At 40.0% G+C, this 16,332-nt stretch overlaps 1 protein-coding gene across 2 annotated transcripts in view; it reads right to left on the bottom strand.

The window, feature by feature from the left end:
- Positions 1 to 5,919: 5,919 nt before the first annotated feature.
- whrnb (whirlin b) overlaps positions 5,920 to 16,332 on the bottom strand; it is a 91,518-nt gene continuing 81,105 nt past the window's right edge. Inside the window, exons 10-12 of one of the 2 annotated variants that reach the window (XM_079367996.1) lie at positions 15,396 to 15,571; positions 12,682 to 12,804; positions 5,920 to 7,873 (exon numbers count right to left, since the gene is read on the bottom strand). In XM_079367996.1, the coding sequence (XP_079224122.1) occupies positions 7,697 to 7,873; positions 12,682 to 12,804; positions 15,396 to 15,571 (476 nt within the window). In that variant the 3' untranslated portion in view covers positions 5,920 to 7,696. The remainder of the gene's footprint in view (positions 7,874 to 12,681; positions 12,805 to 15,395; positions 15,572 to 16,332) is intronic. The other variant, XM_079367997.1, reaches the window with a different exon arrangement.

The raw sequence follows: 16,332 nt of genomic DNA, 5'->3' as shown, positions 1-16,332 counted from the left end.
GTGTGGTGAGGTCATCGCAGCCAGAGAGTTCGCTCCGTTTCGTTCACATGGCTGCGATACTCCCCCCGCATCAGTTTCACTCCACCCTGGAGGTCGAATTGGAAAGCTTGCGTTTTCACCCCCGTGAAACACTGACGCCGTGTGAACGAAAGGCCAATCTGATACTCAACTGTTTCGTTTTACTGTCACAGCTTCTCCGTGTAAACGGGGCCTAAGAGTTCATTCACACCTCAGCTCTTTGGTTCGTTTGAAACTGACTCAATGTGTTAATTAGTTTGTTTGGTCTGAATGCTCAAACTAATTCTGGCGGGCCCCAAAGAACCGAACTCTGGAAAATAAAAACGTGGGTCCTTGTTCGCTTCCAAATGCATCAGAGTTCATTCAGCTAGCTGTAGGTGAGCATGCAATCTGAACCATACAGGAAAGGTGAACTTAAAAGCAGTTTAAAGTGGGTGGATTTTGAACACCTGTAAATTATTACTCTCCTGTTGTTTACTTTCGGGTCATAGTGCAGCATTCGGCTGAAGCTACAGCCCCATCTAGTGTATGATGGTGACGTTTGAAAGGCTGCGGTGCACTTCAGAGAGTGCAGTGTAAAAACAAACTGAACCAAATGAATAATGCAACAATGTTGTAACTTCCACTTCATCTGAGCTCAACCTAAAACTCTTGAGAGCCTGCAAGATCTGCAAAATCTTAAAATCTGAACAACACAAACTTGTCTTAAGAAATGGTTTGCAACACTGTAGCATTCTAAAGTCTTACAGGCTCATTTTGAAGTCTTTCGTTATAATAAAGATCAAACATATGAGAACAGAGTCATAAATCGAACCCTTTTTGCTTCAGGAATAAGGACGTAGAGCTGATTCAACAGAGTCTGATACAGAGCAGCATACAGCTGCAGTCGTCTCTTCCAGATTCAGTCCTTTGGGTTCTGCAGCATTTGGTGAACTCAGCAAGCTGCTAATGGAAGAAGGGAGGTTAGCCAAATCAATATAAATTAGACTGTAGTGCTTCTTTAAAACTGTGTATGTGCAGCATTTTAAAGCAGTGATGGAGCAGGAACACCACTGATACTCCTCACTGCTGTACAGAGAAATGCATGTTTCCCATTAGTTTCACAGGCAAATACACTTGTTTAAAAAAGAAAATGTGTACTACTGGAATAAGTAACCTTTTCACTTTATTTACAACAGAAAGTGAGGTCACAGTTTTGAAGTCCAGAACCAAGGCATCCTAGTCGGGTATGACACAAGGTGTTGCTGAAGTTGCTTTCCTCCTTATAAATATCTTATTAGTAGTATAACGCAGTCATAAGCACAGCTGTATTACATGTTTAGGACTCCTGGAATAAAAAAAAAAGTTTTATAAAGTGACAAATCGAAATTTGATTTCTATTTTGACGAGAGATTAAAGGAAGAGTTCGTAATTTCTCCAGACAAACACTTTTCCAGATTTTGTATGAAATTGTGTTCAGATCCTGGCAGACATTAAATACGCATGTTCTCTGAAAAAGGAACAAAGAAAATCTGTCATCTGTAGCAGTTGTAAGCCTGTAAAAACTTTGACCAATGTCTGCCATGAGGTGCCAATCTGATGGACCAATCACAAGCCTGCCTGTCTCTCTCTGCTCTCTGCATGCACGAGGCCACACTCAAAGCATGAGCTGAAATCAGCTTCATGTTTTTTTTTAAACTTTAGAATAGAGCATCTTTTATTGATTTACAGTCATATTTTTTAATACTTCAATACTTTTTAATCCTTCAATACTTTTTCTCTGTGCGCTCTTTGTCTACTCATGGATTTATTCTGTGCTCTTGGCAATTTGATGAATCAACTAATAGAAAACTGTTACATAGAACAAAAGTGATAGGCCAAGTGTAGGCCAACCCGGAAGTAGCGTCGCGATGGATTCGAACGAGATTTCACCCATTGGATTTTTGCATTGGATTTTGAATCATTGCATAAAATAAGCTTTGTGACAAATGCATTTCTGATGCGTAGGCGTTTTGTTCAGCATGATAATCTTTACAAATAAACAATGCTTATATGAAGTTTGAAGAGTTAAGGTAGCCAAGAGAAGTCAAAAGCTAACGTTATGCTGCAAGCGAACTAAACTGTGGACTCAATCTAACAATCTGTCAACGGACAGGTTACTAGGAGGAGCTGAGGCAGGATATGCCCCTCGACAAACCGTTACTTCACTCCTGCATATCAATTAGTTTACACTCGAGCCTTATTGAGAATAACACTTATCCTTAATGAAATTAAAATGCATGAGTTATAAAGAAAAACTCACCCTCGTACAGAGTGTGCTGATACAGTAAGAGTTCTTTTTTGTGTTTCAAGCTGTAAAGATTTTTAATTCCTGCTGGGTGTGTAAACCTGAAGAACTGCACTTTTTTTGTACCTCTGCATTTGCTTCATTTTTCTACACCAGAGGTTGCTGCTTGGGCATTGCTCGTGGATTATTTGGTCCTGCTCAGTGTAAATAGATTTCTCTTTAGATTATTTTCCAGGTTTCTATGATTTCTATGAAAAGCAACATATACAGATCCTAAACATCTAAAAAGTATTCCAGGACATGAGAATAAAAAAAAAACACTTGTCAGCTCATTTCTGACCCCAAGATGTGCAGCATGAAAGGTACATTATACTTTTGTTTTATCAGACTTTTTTTTATTTGCATCTTCGGGAAATCTGCTTTGGGGATATGTTGAAGTACCTCAGTCTTTTGGCCAGTTAAAAAACAAATAGATTGCAAGAACCAATGAGAGCAAAGTGACTGGTTCTGAAGGGTGTTCTGTGGTGCGACAGCTGTGAGACGACACGAGCGAAGAGAAACACACGAGAGATGTTAGCAGTTACATCAGCCACAAAGGGGTTACATAATTGTATTGAACAAAATCCTCTAACATCTTACCATTTAATATATATATATATATATACATCTCTATAAATCTAAGTGCCTTTGCTGTACAAGATATATAATATTTGCACAGTTTTCCTCCATAAGAAAACAAAAATCATCTCATGTATATACATCGTTTAAACAGCACAGTATTCGCTTCACGCTTTAATCCACTCTTCAGTGTTTCATTACTCACACATCTTATCACCAAACTCCTACATTTCTCTCGTAATCATTATTACATCACTGCAGTACCATTATATCATTGTATTAAAAAAATAGAATATAACCAATAGAAATAGAAATCAGTCTAAAATACACTTTTTGAATTTCTTAATTCAGATTACTTGGCTCTACGGTGTAACTTTGGATCATGTTACAGAATAAATATTAAAATATGTATCAGCTCTATATGGGACAGAAGAAATATATTAAAGGGAGAACCAAATAAAATCAACACAAACCTTACTGTTTGGCTCTTTTCTCTCGAGCAGAGGTTAAATAATAAAGCACCCCCTGCACTTCCTGTCAGTCCAATCAGAGCTGTTTTTGGCACTTTCGTGTTTTCCCTCCAGTCTTAATCCTCGCCTTTGATGTACATTTGGTTAAAAAAAAAAGTGTCAGTTAAATTAAATGATTACGTTTTATCCCCCTGCTGTATTTAATACTTGACTCTGATTGACAAATTACCATAGCAACAGTTTCTCTCTCAAGTTATCCCTCTGTATGCCAGAGTTATGAAGGAAAACAAACCACTTAGGCAGAAGGCCTAACACGCTCCATGTACAGAGGTTCGAGTCCTTCAAGAGGGGGGACGGGGTTCAGGTCTGGGGAATCTTTCCAGGATTTCTTTCCCCACTCTCTCTCTCTCTCCTGGATGTTCTTCACTGTCCTATCTAGTAAAGGCAAAAGCCCCAAAATACAAATGGAATAAAAGGAAAAAGAACAAATCATTACAAAGAAAAGCATGTAGTTGCTAATGATGTGGCTCTTATCACAGATTCTGGAGGACTAACTGTAACTATATCAATCTCTGAAATAATCCGGTTGGGGGAAAAGGAGAAGGAGAGGATGACTGGGTGAAAAACTTGTTGAAGATTGATAAAAGTCGTACAAAACGTAAACTATGACAGAGAACAATACATGACTAAAGATGGCCCACGATGTCAACACCTAACGAACGAGTTATAAGACATGATGGTGTTTAAAGGTGATTAGGCGGGGCACTGATTTATGAGGATGTGTTCCCCTTGTTTCACGCAGTCTCACTTAATCGTCAGTGGAAATGTTCAGTTCAATGTGAGTCATCACAGCTCGGTCCGCTCATTTTATGAGCCATACAGAGTCAACTGTGGACTCAGCTCTGACTCTAGATTCCCATGGATGCTGAGCGGAATAATTAGTTTTTGTAATTCAAGAATAATTTGGTTTGAAATGATTGGTTTTCTAACGAAGTCGATGTGAGAAAACCTGGTTACCAAGGCTACCATTAAAAGAGGTGCACAGATCCAGCTGTATTGGAGAAGAAAATCCACATGTAGAAAGTGTTTTTTAAACTGACCATTAAAAAAATCATTTTAACTGATTCTCTTGTGAGTAGAACTTAATTTTAATTTCGCCTCAACTTGTCTGACGTTATTTTTTCCACTACACTCTTGGTTTTACCTCAGTATTTGATCATCCACCTGTGTTTATTTTGTCATGTTTGTAAAGCAACACATGTTGGAAAAACCACCTCTCTCACGAGTCAAACTATTGAAACATGTTCCTGTCAAATGGTCTATTAAAGCCTGCAGATAAACAGTAAACTTGTTTCAAGCTTTGGATGTGTAGCCATGATTACATTATGATTACTTTACCAAACGGTCACAGTTTGATTTAGGCACAACGTGTACTCAGGTTTAGGAGAAAGCTGAAGTCCAGGTTATGAGTTTAGAGGTTCCTGAATCCCTGTCGGCCGAGCCTCTTTGAGTGTGGAGTTGACGTTATCTCTCTCCCACAGTCCAACATGCTCATTATGATGATTGGTGAGTCTAAATTACCCGTAGGTGTGAATATGAATATGATTGGCCGTCTATATATGTCAGCTCTGTGATTGATTGGCGACCAGTCCAAGTTATGACCCCGCCTTTCGCCCAATGACAGCTGGGATCAGCTCCAGCCCCCCTAGTAACCCTGAACCCTGAATATCAGGAGGCAAAACACATGTATAGATAATGGATAGATGGGATGGATGAGTTCAAACAATAACTTATGCACAGTATGTATTATATAGACAATTAACATACATTTGTAAACCTTAATACCTTTTTACTGTAGACATTTATTTTATGCCTTCATTTTGACAGGACAGCAGGTAGAGTAGGGAATATAGGAAATCTAGAGACCGAGTGGGGCATGACACAAGCTGAGAGTTTAAGTCAAACCTGGGCCGCTCGCTCAAAGGACTATAGCCTCTATACATGGTTCATGTAAACTAACTGCTGAAAACAAGCAGCGGCATGAACCAGCATTCGCTTCAAAATAACATTTCTGAATAGACGTCAACTCTGTTTGTTAAACCTTTTGTCTGTGTCAGACAGCCAACCCAAGAATTTTACATGTCAACTGACTTTAACAGCGCATGAGTATGACAGCGTGCCACTATTCATTTATTTGGCCCATAAAAACAAATGTGAAGTAGCAATGTTGTCTTGGACCCTGATTCGAATTGAAGATTTCAACATTCAATTAAATTCAAATTTACTTTATGTGTAAGGGATCATGTGCAATTGAAATTGGAAACGTTTGATGCATTGCACCAGAATTAGCCTTAGGCTAATTTATGTCTGCAGTCCCTTAGCAGGTAAGATAAGCATTGGGTATTGCCTTTTCACAGGTGTACAAACAGCAGCTTAATTTAGCTGATGTGTGCTACTGTATGTGAATAAATGCAAGCGATGTGATAGAAGTAGCTTTTGGCCATTTTAATTTTTTTTCAAAGTAGCTCTAATGAAGAAAGGTTGGACCACAGTTAGACAGCGTTCTTGGTCTGAGTCAGTATGGCTTTCCTTTTTAATACAAACCTGAATAACCTCCTGACTTTCTATCTCTGCCTCTCACAGTTTGTGAACGCCTCAGTAAGCAGTCGGATGACTGTTTGTGTGCAGTGCATTAACAGCTCTCTGATCCATCACTGAGCCCAGACCATGCAGGACATGGTGCTATAACTCATAAGAGACCCTCATTGATGTGTAGAGCTACGCACATGCTGCACTTAAAGTTATTGGGAAGAGACCAGATCAAATATGTTTGATGTGCAGTATTATATTCTAAAAAATATTATATGTTCCTCTAAAGTATTTCATATTATAAAAAGTTATAATCATTTCATGTTGTGTCTATCAGTATTCTACAATATATACATACTGTTAATGTGTGTGGGATAGTGTTTTATTACATGTAGCAATCCTCTTTAAATACTGAAGAGACTTTGCAAAATGCACATATAGAAAATGACTGTGATGAAACATATATGCTCTGAGAATAAAGCATCCTTTGGTTAAAATGAAGGAGCTGTTAATGTATAAACCTCGCTAAGGAATTCAAAGTTGAATCATTTTAATGTCCATTAGTGATTGACGATATGTTTGAAGTTGATTAAAAAAAAGTCAAAGTTAAATTCTCCAGATCTTTTATCAATAAACTTTAAATCACAGGACACTTGGTCATCTGTTTAGACGTGATGTGATGCATCAACACAAATGGAAGATCTTCACGATGGCAAACACGGTTAAATTGCTTTTTTGTTTGTCATAGGCGCTCTGTGACTCATTATGTCACTCAGGTGTCATGATGTAACGCTTCAGTTTTTACTGTACACTGTCATCATCTGAACAGAAGTTACCTTATTTAGACGAAAGGTTGCGAATGCAAAATTTATGCTAGAAATAGTTAATAGATGGGATGCACTGATTCACTTTTCCACAGGGACACAACCCCTCGGTCGGACTAAACATCCAACATAGCTGCCTTCAGAAGGGAGGAGAACAAAAACAGAGTCAAACAGACAAATACTTGCTTCAATAAGGAGAAGTTGGACTCGACGGAGATCCCCAAAGACGCAGAGGTCCATGGACATGATCATGAGGCCAGAAATCAGACATTGAAATACAGCCTCAAAGCCGGGGAAGTACACAAAGAAAAACCTTTCTCGTAGTTTAGACGTTTTTTTGTGGAGCATTCAGACTGAATGTTGATGCTACCCCTCATCATGTGTTTTCTGTCACTCAGTGGATGTAGCCGCCATCATGGCGTCACATGCATGGCCTCTGTTATGCACCATGCATCAGTCATTTCTTGCGATTTGGAAATCTGTGTCTGCCTCCAGAGCAGCTCTATCTCTGTCCTTTGATTTTGTGAGATAAAAAAACTACAATACAAGTGGCTGTTTTCATATTATTTGGTGTGGGAAGCAGACTATCGTTACTCTTTGTGAAACATGCAAAATATTCTGGGTGTGAAATCCTAAGAGCTTTACTGATTAGTCAAAAGAGATGCAAGTAACATTAGACGCAGGTATGATCTTCATGGCAAATCATAGTAACCAACACATTTGTTTCAAGGTTAAAATTGTGCAAATCTTTGTGGAGTGCAATCAGCAAAAGCTTGTGTCCATTTTCCACTAATTTCTTAGCCTGCGATCAGAGGAACAGCCATGATTATGACACATCATCATGTGGAGTTCAAACACAGTTTCCTTAGAGCAGTTAGACACTGAGCTGCATAAAGTGCAAAGTCTTTCTACTAGAGTCCCGGTTCAACCACCAGGAAGTCAATGTGATCCTTCTCTTTGGTCTTGAAGGCCTCGGCGATGATCCGGGCGGCTTCTTTATGCTCTCGACCTCTCAGGGATATGCCGTTGACCTCCAGGATGACCTGACCGACCTTCATCTGGCCACAGTTGTGAGCCGAGCCTCCTTTCTGTCAAGACAAGGAAGGGAGATAGAAAAATGTGGGACAAATATGTACAAGTTAATAATACTCAAAATACACTGCTAAAAAAATGTAAGGGAACACCTAAATCAGTTATTCACCAACCATTTACTGCTGTACATTGTATAATTTGTTGACAACAAAATGTTGAAACGGTCAATGGACAACAAAATCTTCAACCCAATGAGGCCTGGATTTGATAGCTCAGAGTAAATCAACATAAACACATAAGGAAACACTGTATCAACATTGTCTGGTTATGCCGTCTGCTGACTGATGACTCAGCGGATTATATCCTGGAGGCTCTCCTCCCAGACCTTGATCAGGGCATCATTGAGCTCCTGGACCGTCTGAGATGGTATTTGGCAGTGTTGGATGCACCCATACATGATGTCCCATACAGTATAGGTGCTCAATTGAAATTTCGGGAGGACGAGAGGACCAGGGACTGGTCATCACCCGGGGACTGCCTACACACTCTGGCCACGAGACGATTATAAAGTGGATAAGTGGTTTTAGGCTGTAACAGTGTTTTCATACACAAGCATCACAGAGGTTTGTATAGTTTCCAATGTTAACACATATGCTTACATAGTGGAACCGCTGTGTTCCTACACGTGTTTCAAGATCATTTGCGGTCGACTTTTGTTGAGAATTTACAGGAAATGTGGATAGTTATTTTTTTTTGCAAACAAATTCAAACAGAAACTTTACAGGTGGGTTCTGTGTTTCAGGCAGGTGTCACTGTTTCTAAATGGCCAAGAGGTTTGCTTTAAATCCTCTACTTTAACCTGGCCAGTCAGCTGAAGCAGTGAGCTTTGATTTAGTCTGCCATTAAAGAAAAGTGACCGATCTGATAATCACACAACAGAGATATAAAACAACTCCAAACCATAAAAAAACCCTGATCACTGCCTTAGCACCATTTCAGAAAAGTGTAAACGAGGCATGCTGGTAAAAACAAAGAGAACGAGCACAGGATGTCTGCATGAATCTTTTAAGACTCACATCCCCAACAACTGAAAAGCCTTCTCCCCTCAAACCACATTAATGATAGAGACCTCTGCAAAACTGTTAACAAAATAAACTGTAAGAACCAACAAAGCCAATTATACCTCGTTGTGTTCATCAATGTTTCATCCATGTACATCATATATTTAAAACATTTTCCTCAGGCCAACAGAAGCAGTTTACACATCACTGGGCGTCACGATGTGTGCTTAGAAAACACAGCTTACACTGCTCACATGGTGACGAGAACACGGATTTAAAATGTCCTTTTTTAGTTAGAGAAAACTTTTCATTGAACTGTATCAAAAATGTATAACAGGAAGAGTATAAATAGAGTTATGTGGTAATTTAAGGTTCACTGGCAAACGTTTGGCTGTAAGGGGAAAATCCTCTGTTTTCACTGCAGAGTATTTGGTTGTGATACCTTGATTAGCTCCTGAGAAAACTCAGAGGTGCAGTCTTTGTTTCACAGAATTGTTTCAGCGAGTCTGACTTTTAATAACTTTGTGTAACTTGATCTAAGTCTTCGTTGCAGTTTGAGTCATTACTGCTCGATCTAAGGTGTTTTTTTATTGCCCTGCATAGTTCATTTAACTCCTTAATATTCAAGTTATATAAACCTTCTAATAATTTGTTATTATTTAGCTTATCTATTCTGTTTTGTTTTTGATTTTGTTCCTGCTACATGTTGCTAGTCTTTGTGCTGCTGTAACGCCCAAACTTCCCCTCTGGAAATCAATAACATCTTATCTTGTCATCAGTACAAATCCTTAAACCACCGCTGCACATAATAATCTCTGTGGTTATTCTCATTTAGGCCAGCAGGATACATCTTCCCAGTGTATCGTATTCATCATTTTTTGATGTTTTGGTGTCAGCATGGCTCCATTTTAGGTCCTTGCGTCATGTCGGTTGAGTTATTTGTGTTGTTCAGTCGTCTCTTGTGTTATCTGTTCAAAATTCAACAAAACACAAACAAAACCAACAATGGAAGACATCCAGCAGTTCATCCACTCTGTCACTGTCATGTGACTCTTTGTTATAAAAACTCAATCAAGCTTTGTTTCAGAGAAGGCCGTGAGCGGCGAGGAGAAATACAGACATAAACAATCACCTGTGTGTTACAGTCAGTGGTTTAAACAGGGCGGAGTTTTGTTTGCCGGAAATAACGATCCCAAAAAACGGTCCCAAAAAATGGTACGGTACGGATCGGTTATTTGGGAATCATTCCCGGGATTAGTCGATGGAAACGCCGCAAAATGCACGCCGTACCAGGACAAACCGATCCGAACCGCTCGGTGTAAACGGGGCTTATCTTCACTTGCCCTCTCCATGCACGTTCAATAAGCCCATCTGGTTATAAAGGGAATTACAATATATGTTTTCTCATCGTTTTAAATCGTTCCTGATTTGTATCGCCAATCATAAAGGATCGTAAAGGATCACGTGACAGAGACAAATCAGGGACTAATATGACTCAGCTAAGTAAAACGGATGTCTATTTCTTCTTTTCCAAATGCTTGTCTAAAGAAGTGAAACGAAACCACACAGATAAGAACTCAAACAGGTCGAGCAGCTTTGTTGCTTTACTGCACTCTAAGACACCTGAGCACCTTTTAACACTTGGAAATGTTACAAAACAAAAAACGTATTAGTGTGAACTTCAGCTGATAACTGAGATGAGTCATTTGTCATTAGAGTCTGTGGTTTCCTGTGAGTTGGTTTGTTTGTGTGTTTGTGTGTGTCTGCGTGTGTGTGTGTGTGTGTGTGTGTGTGTGTGTGTCTGCGTGTGTGTGTGCTTGCGCAGTGTAACATGACCTTTTCTCATCTTCTCCTGGGCAGTCTAACAGAGCCACGGGGTTAATCCATCCATCCATCCATCCATCCATTCATTGATTCCTCCATCACTCAGGACAAACAGGACAAATTGCCTGATTCAATTTAATCCTGAGAGCTAAACATGTTTATTAGCTGTGACATTCAATTACAGCGCGGCAGCTGAAAACATCACTGCAGGCCGTACAGGCCAAATTTAATGAATTCTCTTATTCTGCAGACTGGCCAACAGACTCTGAGCAGGGTAATGAATCAGACACTCTCTCCGTTGCTTCCACAGCCATTACTAATGTGCCCATGAGCAGGGCATCAACCCCAGCATGACCACCATAGCTGCTTCCACAGCCAGAGGACTCGGCTGAGCTTATTATTAGCAGATCGCTCTTCAAATCTGAAATGCATCAAAGTGTTTCAAGCATCCCACAAGCAACTTGAGAGTCCCCTGTTCAATAATGCAAGCGCTTGACATTATGACATTTTCAAGAGGAATGAAATAAAAAAGAAAGGTTTATCAGCTGTTTTTGAGAGTGACGGATCTGAGATATGGATGACAAGCACCATGTGTCAGAATAATCTGTACTGCACGGTTTTTGTCAGGCAAGACTTTATGCCAAACAAATATCATTACCACACACAGCCATTTGTCTCTGCTGGCACGATGCGCTGACAGTTTTTGGTCAAACATCCAAACACCTGTTGATCTCAGGGATGTTTTTTCAAGATGAATAAGAGAGCTTATTTTCTCCTCTGTATTTGTCTTTCTTAATGTTTATCAAACAAAACAGACAGAATAAGTTGAGTCTTTTTACACATAAGCCCTGCTTTATATACCGCATCCAACCTGCACATGTCACATTAGGAGCAGAGCACCCCTAAAGGTCTGATAACCATCAACACCAAACACTGATTCCACTGTCCGTGTTCAACAATTCAGAACTGAGCAACTTCAGCATCATTTGATTAACCCCTTGACGCCTGAATTTGTTTCGAAGTATTAAAACGTTTTTGTGTTTCTGCTTTCACGTAGCTGCTAAATTAAGTTGAGAACGTTTATTTGAAAACAGCACATAAATAGATATTACATAAAGATAGCACATTAATAGCACATCAAACGGAGGTTGTTCTGTCTCCGACTGGTCCTATGACAAACTAATGCTTGCAAAAGGTTCCTAGGTTTGTATTGAAAGTGCATCAACCAGCAGTGGAGGAATACAGAGGCTGTTTTGGCTGCATTTGGAGCGGAAGCGGTTTGATGCAAATTTGTGACAATAGGTGTTAAGGGGTTAAAACCCTTTGACATGATAGGAACATAAATAGACAAATGTGCATGTTTTCATATTGCATTGGCCTCCTGGTTGTAGGGGACGCTGTGTTTGTGAGCGACCTAATGACTGTGATGGTCATCAGCATACAGACTGACATTCACTGTCACCCAGCGTCCTGAGACTCACAGAGACAGGAGAGAGGAGTCATTGTTATGGAAATCACTGCACAGTCACAAAAAAGCCTCCAAGCATGCCCTTGTGTGTGTGTGTGTGTGTGTGTGTGTGTGTGTGTGTGTGTGTGTGTGTGTGTGTGTGTGTCATGTCAGACTCCTGAGGCGTCCGAGGCTTTAACTCAGTCAGTGATTAGCTGATGTTAATGCCTCCAGCCCTCCGCTTGAATGTAACACTTATAGAAATGTACTGCTCTGCTTCCTTGTGCCTCGTTGGACCTAATGGATTGTGAAAGACGTTGGAGACAAATATCAAACACAGGACTTGCGGTTGTCTGACTGATTGCTTCAGAGAGCTGTCCGTGCAAAACAAATGGTAGCTGATAATCAGATGCTGAAAGATGGAAAAGGCACAGAAGTGAATTTTCAATGTGCATACTTTTCAATTTAAGATTGTGGGATCTTCTGAGTGCAGGAACTTCTGAAGGAAAAACCATAAGACCTGCCGTCTTACCTGAATGGTGACGATGCGTGGAAGAGGTTGACGTGTGTTGGCTCCGCCCTCTATAGCGATGCCAAGCGTGCTGGCGTTCTTCATCACTCGTACCAGGGTCGCTGGGATCGGCGAGGCAGTCTGCTGCAACACAAAGAGAAGAGGAGTCAGGAGACAGAGCACTGATGAGCAAGATTTCAACGACATTTATTCCACATTATGACACTGTGTAGATTCAGATCAGACCTGCACATATGTCCCCTTTTAGACTTGTTTTACCATCATTAAATTGTATTTCATTGAGACAAGCAGGGCTGTGTATTTTATGACAAGGAAAGCTTTTTAAAGTGCATACAGGCAGTCAAACTAATTTCCTGTTTTATTTTGTAGTTTTTGACTCATCCTCATGATCCTGCCCTGATTACCCCCGTGTCTCGTTGTCCCCTGATTGTCTGTGTATATAATCCCAGTATGTGCTCCATGATGCCAGTTCATAGTGTTTCCCTAGTGTACCTCATCGATATTAGCCTTACAGCGTCTATGATCTTTTTGACTCATAGCCTTTTATGCCCTGATGTGAACTGAACCGTGGACCGTGGATTTTGAACGCTCCCTCTGAGTCTGAATCCATAGTGTTCTTATCTTTGTGTTCCTGCTCAGCCGTTTCACTCTGACAGGAATGACTGTATGAAAACAGTTTTGAGGTTTTTCAGTTTCAGGTTTGAATGTTTTGCTAAATAAATACCTCCCTGTGTTGTCGTCTGTGCCTTTAAATGTTTCCTGTTTGTCGGAGCTCCACGCATCGTTTTTATAATCTGCTTGAATGATTTTGAGTTTGTACCAATTTCTCCTCTTAATTTCTCATTGTCCTGTGCTCCAATTAGAAGATTAACCCAAATAACTCATGGACACTGATCTGTATTATCTTGTATTTTGTTTAATAGTCTTACTTATTGCTATAATGTTTGTGATGTTTCTGCCACAAAAACGGTTTGTTGACTAAAAAGACAATCACTTTCAAAAGAACACACCCTTATCTTTAAATGAGATATTTTAGCAAAACAAATTGAATGTGTGGTCTTCATATTTTATTCTTTGTTGGTGATTAATTATGCACAACACTCTTTTCTCTTCTAATACAAATGAGACAGATCATACTTCATTTCTGTATTATAATTATTTGTTTTAATCTGTGCGTTTGATTGGACTGCAGTCATACAGAGGCGTGCTTATAGCCCTCAGCATTGTGAGGCCGAACCTAATCTGATGTCGTATAATTAATCCCATTGTCACATGAGCAGTGCTTTTGTGTGTCACTAATGAACTGTGGTGTGAGTTATGCTGGCTGATTTAATTCCATAAAGTTAATAAGAAACTGAAAAAGATGAGACGATTCAACAAACTGATTCTCTGCTGTGTCTGGGGTCTAGCGATCATTAAACTCGGACCAAAGCTGTTTCTTTAGAACATTCTGATGATATTCGGGGCGATCACATTTAGACCGATCTTCATCAATTCATTCAATAGAGGCTGAGGCGACTGCCGCTCTCACAGTCGAGGACAAGAGTCACTCCATTCCAGCTATATGGGGGTGTTTAATGTCTAGTGGGACATAGATTTGTTTGTTTTCTCTGAATAATTCATGACTCAAAGCTTATCTGTAAATATCACCTTATTTATATACGTTTAACCCCTCTTTCTTTATACCAGTTTCCTTAGTGTGCGCATAAAGAAATCACTCCAAAGTATTGACGGAAGCAGCATAGCCATGTTTAGAGAATTTCATTGGCGACAAGAAACATCAGTCATTGATAAAGGCGTGTAATTGGCTGACAGAACAGGGACAGGCACGTCCCTCAAAAAGGCTCTCATTGGCTGTTATACGCGTTATGAGGTGTCATTTAAAGCGATATAGCATTTGATCTTTCTGGATCTAGTGTGTTTGTATTGAATCCTTTACTGGATTTAAAATGTGGGGACTCATTTCTGGTGAATTATTTAGTCAGGAGAGTACAGTAAATCTTCAAACGGTAAGTTAAAAGACATTCGTTAGCCGGTGGTCTGACAGATGCGTAGATTGTGTTTGCTGCGATGGTTGAATCCCTTGAATGTCTGCTTTAGTTGAAATGTGCAATAAGGTTATAAGATCACCTTGATGCAGACTTGATGTAACTAAAGCTATTCAAAGTTGAGAAGACAAATAGTTTAATGAGGTGGTTAATCGCTTATGTTGCAAATAAGTGGATTAAAAACCTAACAAAGACACGTGTTACTATCGCTCGATGATGGGCAAATGTGAAAAATCAGGTTTTATATAAATCTGTAGTTTGGAAAAGGCTTTGAATGTGTTTAATAATGGCAGGAATTATAATGATGACGTGGTGTTAGCTTGGCTGTAGCTAGTAAACGTGAAATGTTTAAGCTGGGAAAAAATGCAGCATGGAACTTGCTACGGGGACTATTTGCAGACACACACACGCACACACACACGCACAAATTAGCAACTGATTTTAGTTACTTGTAAATGTTTATCGGACTATGATTGGAAACCAGTCTTGACAAGGATGATGTTTTTTCTGTAAATCATGACCCTCTGTGATATTTTAGACAGTGACTTAGTTGTATCACACTTTTAAGTGTTTAAGTCCAAAGTAGTGAAGTAAGAATGGGTGACCTTCGGGCAAACTGTGTTGGACTTGAAGTGATTTTGTCGTTATAAGATATAAGGTCCTTACCTGTCTGCATGCTCCTGCGGGAGGTGCGTGGGCCCCTGGCTGCTCCTGGTGGCCCTGCTGGTTCTTACTGGGCCGGGGGCTGCCGTCCTTACTGAGGCCCCCTGCCTCGGCTATATCCACCCCACTGTCCTCACTCAGAGTCTGCCCGCTGTCTGACAGCTGGGACAGGGTGGCTCCTGGATGGATTAACATGATGTTAATGTACAGACACAAGTTGCGAAATATACACGAAGGAGTGGTGCTGTGTGTGTGTGTGTGTGTGTGTGTGTGTATGCTTGTTTATTTAAACTGCACGGACAACTGTTCTTTTAGACTGGCTACACATTGAACCCACTTTAAATCTGGTCTCGTTATAATTCTATACAAAAAACACCAAAACAAATGACAAGTGAGTTTGTTGCAAATAGAGCATGATGAAGGTGATTTTTCCTCGGGTTTTGTTCTTGACTTTTATCTATGATGACATTGATGCAGTGTAAGCACTGGGCAGTGACCTTTTACACACGCTCTGTACAAAGGTCATGAATGTGGCGGTGACTGCCTGACCAGTTCATCGCTGGGGGTACATTAGCTTCATCGCTGACCTTTATCAAACCTCTTTAGAAAACACACTTTTTAACATGATTTTCACCTAATTGTGTCATGTGTATGTTCTAATTATCCCTGGAGATCATACAATTATAATCATGATTATAATCTCATTACATACCCTGTTGAGGTCTTAGGAAATAAATGTCATCACCCTCTCATCGCTCGCAGTAAATATTTCCTGCTTTGTTTTAAAAGCAGCTCAATCCTGACTTCAGTAAACTGACATGAGGGCTAGAAGGAAAAGTTCCATCTAAAGTCAGGGTGAAAAATGGGACTTTTTGCGTTCACACGTGCGTTTCATCCCAAACATTTAGGGGAATTTCCAGGAGTTTTTGGCATACGTGTA

The sequence above is a fragment of the Symphodus melops genome (genome assembly GCF_947650265.1).
Source record: "Symphodus melops genome assembly, chromosome: 1".
Taxonomy (NCBI): domain Eukaryota; kingdom Metazoa; phylum Chordata; class Actinopteri; order Labriformes; family Labridae; genus Symphodus; species Symphodus melops.
Note: the sequence above shows the minus strand (reverse complement) of the source record. Positions and strands in the feature narration are given on the sequence as shown.